Source organism: Carcharhinus amblyrhynchos, chromosome 11 (genome assembly GCF_965287045.1).
Source record: "Carcharhinus amblyrhynchos chromosome 11, sCarAmb.v2.hapA, whole genome shotgun sequence".
Lineage (NCBI taxonomy): Eukaryota > Metazoa > Chordata > Chondrichthyes > Carcharhiniformes > Carcharhinidae > Carcharhinus > Carcharhinus amblyrhynchos.
In genome coordinates this window covers 42,996,764-43,002,184 of record NC_137334.1, presented here as the reverse complement: position 1 = coordinate 43,002,184, position 5,421 = coordinate 42,996,764, and the positions used below count along the sequence as shown (strand labels likewise).

Below are 5,421 nucleotides of genomic sequence, written 5' to 3'. Positions count from 1 at the left end.
GTCACAAGAATAAGTGTGGTAGTCTGCAATGCTGATGTGATTTTGGCATTTCAGCTTGTAGTTGATGCATTGCAAAACAATGGAAAACAGAACAACGATTTTCTGCATTAATATAGGGTTGTGTTACGTTTCTGTTAAGTTCATAATCAACTCTATTTTGCTTTAATTGCATTGTTTTAGCTGATCGACTGTAAAGTCGTCAATTTGACCGTTTTTATTCCAACAATGCAATTAAGTTCTGACTTAACGCATTTCAATGTAAATAGCCATCGAGATCGAACACGCCTGCCAACTACATCTTGCATGCACTTATGTTATCCTTTCTATCCGGTTTTGGAGACAAGAGTGGAACTTCCCCTGAATGAGTATTGTACAATAATCACTGAATGGGGGAACTGAAATATTACATAATTTAATGAGTTAATTTACAAGAGATTGACAAAGGACCCTGTGGGAAGTATGCACAGAGAAAAAAAAGTGAGTTACATTTTTTCCTGAAGAATCCCATTAAGTGAAGAGTGAAGTGGCTCTATGGGGCGTATTATGGAAATTTCTAGGTTGATTTAATGAGGCTGTTCACATCAGTACCATACTGGTTTCAAGGGAAAGTGGACACAGAATGTCTACAATATAGGTTTCCAAAATTAAAATTGGCAGTGGGACAATGAGGACGTAGCGTTTTTGCAAAATCACTTCAGATAACGAATACCACATTAAATCCTGTACATTCTATGCACCATGAACAATGTTTTATGTATCAAGTCTCTTATCTATCTCTTCTAATGACTTCCCTTAGCGGGTTGTTAGTATTTGACAGCAGGTCTCAGTGCAGGGAACTTTTTTCCAATTCTACATTCAAAGGAGGTCCATCAAGGTACATGATTGGCAATTTTCGTCATAATCTGCACATTATTAGCATCGGAATTGACATGGCAATAACATTGGCGGTGTCTGATGTGTCTTCCTCGAACTTTACCAAAGTCCTCGAGGAGTCGTTTCTGGCAGCGAACAATTGTCAGATACCCGGTGGTGGCACTTCTGGGCCAAAACAGTAGGCATGCACGTACCCAATTTCACAGAAAAGGGTCTTCTTATAAAGAAGGCTTATAGAATAAATGGAATTGCGTGTTTCCCAAAGTGACCTTCATTTGTAAGCATTATTTAAAGAGACATTATCCCGTTGTAGCTGGACATTGTCCTTGATCCTAAACTGTTTTGAAACAGTTGTACGTTTCTTGAATTTAGTCCCAACTGTCTTATCAAATGCTAATGTCCCGTTATAATGTCAGCTGAAAAGACGATAATGCTCAAAAAAGTTCACAGTTTTTCTGTGCAGTCGCGTATAATTAGGAGGACAATTAAAAAAAAAGCTTTTCAATAATCCGTGGGGGAGCTTTTGTAATGTTTAGAAGTGGGTTGGATGAATCCCGGGATGAATGATTATCAATGAAACATAGCTTTGTAGTCCATACCAAAAAAAGATAGTATATCTCTTTAAAACGGTGCAAATGGAAAATTGTCCATGAATTTGCACCAAAGCTGTAATTATTAAGAGGGGCGATGGGGTTTATTAAGTTTAGCAACGTGCCACTTAGGTGTCCCTTAGTGAGCAGCCCCAGGCAGGGTGAGTTATCTGGTGAGGGAGGACTCCTCCCGCTGGTCAGGCGGTGACACGGCCGCTGATTTGCTGAGCACCGCGGCCGAGTACGGCAGGAAGCTGCTCTCCGACCTCTGCGCAGCCGCGGTGCACGTGAAGTCGGAGCTCGCGCTCCTGGGCCCGAGCGCGCCGCTCTGGTTGCTGTGGCAACTGAGGCAGGAGCAGGGCGCGGCGCCGCCGGGGGTGGAGGCGGCAGCTGCTGCCGCTGCTGCTGCCGCCGCCGCCGCCGCCGAGGCCGAGGCCGAGACCGCGCCGCCGTTCAGACCGTGCGGCGACTGGTAGAGGCCTGGGTGGCGGAAGCTGCAGAGCAGCTCGGGCCGCGAGTAGGGGTGCGAGAGGGCGCGGAAGGTGTCGAGCGGGCGGATGGAGGTGGGGAAGGGCGTGGCGCCTGTGGCGGCGGCCGCGGCGGCTGCGGCTGTGACACCCACATGCGGGTAGTAGTGCAGGGGGACGTGAGAGTGGAAAGGGTACGGCAGGCTTCCAGTGGCCGCTGCGTGGGTCATCATGTAGGTGTAAAAACTTGGGTCAGCCGGGTGCGGCCAGGACATGGCTAGTCGCTGCCTTTTATCTTTCATCCGCCGGTTCTGAAACCAAACCTGCAGCAAGAAAGAAAATGCACAGCGTCAACACATTGCAGCCCATTTACTCCAGCTTCTTGCACACCTCAATTAGAAATAAATGCTTTGCAAGTAGTGTTGTCAGTGGAATTAAAACATCACTTATGAAAGGCTAAGCGTATATATCTGGACTTCTCCCCAATGTTAACCGGATAATAATGGGTCCGAAACACATCGTTGTAATATTTTAATAATACGTACATTAACTCAAAAGAGTGCAATTTTTTGATACAAAATTCAGATAAAGACACGAGTTAAACAGTATGCACCTTGATAGTAGTTTCGGGCAGGTTTAAAGCGGCCGCCAGTTCACATCGCCTGGGTCTGGACACATAGTTTTCTCTGTAAAACTCCTTCTCTAGCCTACCGATTTGTTCTCGGGTGAACGCTGTTCGATACCGTCTCACCTGGTCAGGACCAGAACCCGAGTTGCCTATTGAACTGGAGTTGCCGTTCAGATTCGTAATATTGGACCCATTCGATGAAGTATTAGTTGAGTTGCCATTGTCAGAATACACTGGGAGGAAGAAAAGAAAACCAATACGTTTAAGATCGGTAAACCATGAGTGCAAATTAATAAGGCAACTTTGATGCCACATAATTAATGCTGGCTGTCATCATTACAAATGGGGACTGTTATTAGAGTCAATAAAGTTCTATGAGTCTCTGCATAACCAAATATATGTAGTTAATTTGTGGTAAGTTTCGGTAATTATGTATAGATAAAGGTTCTGAGCTATCCATCCATTAGGCATCTGAATTTGCACGGAATAAACAACCTCCAGACACTTCTTACTCATTTTGCTTTATCTAGAGGCATTGACATTCTTAAATACTTCACTTATCAATATTTTGAATCTGAGCAAAGCGCATCACTGAACTGGGAAGTTTATTTTGTATCAAAATCTTTAAAGAACAGGATAAAAGCTCCGTTTGAAAAGTCTCTGAAATTCTGTCGATTTTGAGACAAAAAGTCAAATGCAGTTGTATTTGTTGCATTTTTAGTACTTAAGCCTTTAATTTCATGATATGCAATTTCGATGGTGGAACAAACGAATATTCCCAGCGTATTGTCATGAGAATAACAATACTTTTACTGATGCGTTTCTCAATAACGGAAACATTGTTAGCGTAAAAATATAATGGATTTTTTCCCCAATTTAGAGATATGATTTTTTCACAATTATTCCTTAAGTAAAAATGCGTCTCTTAATAATGTCAGCGTCTTCAGTGTTAATATCATTATTATTGTTTCAATCCTAATGTGTCTTGCAATATAACTTTCAAAGGCAAAATTACGTTTTACGGGCGTTTTGTACTTTATTGGAAAATAAAATACTTACCAGTAATAAAGAGGATTATTCGGAAAACTGCACTTCGGGTTTTTTTTTATTACAGTTTACTGTGCATCAGCCTTGTTTTCTGCATTGGCAGACCATCGATAGAAATGCATTCCGAATCTTGGGTGAATCACAACAGAACCTTCTCCAAATGACTCTTTCCCCCTGCACATTCATTAGACCCTGTGCAGAGGTAAGCAGCTTAATTTCCGAGAAACGTTTAACAAATAAATGTTTACCTTTGTTTGCATTTTCTTTCAGCTGCGTTGTACTGACGCCGGCTGGAGAGCGGAGTGTCGAACAGCCCACATCAACATCACTGTTCATATCTGCTTCTTTCTCCCGGCTAGCAAGTTCTGAGTAAAGGGAGAATTTTTTCCTGGTTTCCGAAGAGGAAATTTCAGACGAGGACGTGCTGTCGCTCGAATGTTGATGATGGAATAAATTGTCTATCTCAAATTTGCCGTTTGTTGGGGTGTCCCCAACAGTGTGGTGAAGGGAGGCGGAAGTTGGTCTGGGGCTGAGACGACCACTGTGATGAGAATTTTCAAGGGCCTCCTCCACTGCATTTCCCGCTGAGTCTGACAAATTCGAAACCTTTTTGCCAGCAGGACTATGCAGCCCTCGTTCCATCAGAATTATTTCTTTTCTTATTCTTTCCATCTCGAAGCTGAGAGCAGGTTGCAGACTGATGCTACACTAATGATGATCTTGCAGCTGTAGCCAATTCACATCCAAGCCCCGCAAGTGTCTCGAAATTTATCTTTTTGGTGCAAAGAAAAAGTGTTATGTCAATGCGAGGGAAGGACTGGTCAAAATGACCCGTGCTTCCTTTCTCCCGATGTGTCATTCATCAAACTAGTGCTCGTCATTAAGGTACGAATGACGCTGTTCGAATAATCATTTATTGTAACAGGTTTATAAGCAAATAAATACAAGCGTCTGTCAGTGGATGATGAAGGCGGCCTAGCGACAGGCGAATACATCCAGGTAGAGAAGAATCTGAGGACAGCCCCTGTCCTCAGCCGATCATCGTATGCCCGGATGCTCTGGGTTTTGGCCTCTGGGGTGGAATTGACAGTCTGATTAATAAAATGAACATTACAGCATTTCCCTGTACATTTAGCCAGATCATTATGTTCTGATTTTGCTTTGCTGTTCTTATCGGCTTCTGATAATAGCATCTTTCTCATCACACTTTTGCGCGAACGTGGGCGAGCATTGTAGGTAAATAGAAGCACTAAGTTTAACGGTTTGTTCTTTCAGAGCAGATGATTATATTTGCTGTATTTAGTCAGTCGGATTTGGAAACGCCATCATACGTTTTGTTGACAATGCGAAGTCGGATTTTTTGCAATCACAATTTAATATTCCGACTTTTCCATATTTGTGTCTCTCTGTCTGCTGACCACCTCCGCCCAGCCTCTTGTTTGGTCATTGCTCGTATTATCTCTACTTACATACACCCATGCAGATAACAGGAGTGTCCAGTTTTAATTGCTGCCTTTCTCTGTCTCTCACGCCTGTTTAATCTGCACATATTCAGATAACCTGAATGGAGTTTCTTTAGCATATCGTCCATTGGTTTATGTACTGAGTATTACTGACGTTTAAGCACTGGAATGTATCTTTGACTTGTACATCATCACAATTCTAATCAAGGACAATGCCATTTTCGCTAATATGTGCTGTATATGAGAATAAAGTTTTTTTTAAAGGAAATGATTTAAACTTTTTCACCAATTGAATGATGTCCTTTACGCGATCATCATTACTTGTAGATGATAACTTGATGTGGTTTTGAGAC

At 42.5% G+C, this 5,421-nt stretch overlaps 1 protein-coding gene across 1 annotated transcript; it reads right to left on the bottom strand.

Annotated features, from left to right (window-relative positions):
- Window positions 1–1,629: 1,629 nt before the first annotated feature.
- evx2 (even-skipped homeobox 2) lies at window positions 1,630–4,277 on the bottom strand. Its single transcript, XM_080198230.1, has 3 exons — window positions 3,854–4,277; window positions 2,544–2,791; window positions 1,630–2,253 (listed from the first exon to the last, which is right to left on the bottom strand). The coding sequence occupies exons 1-3, from the start codon at window positions 4,275–4,277 to the stop codon at window positions 1,630–1,632; spliced, it is 1,296 nt and encodes a 431-aa protein (XP_080054356.1).
- Window positions 4,278–5,421: the final 1,144 nt, after the last annotated feature.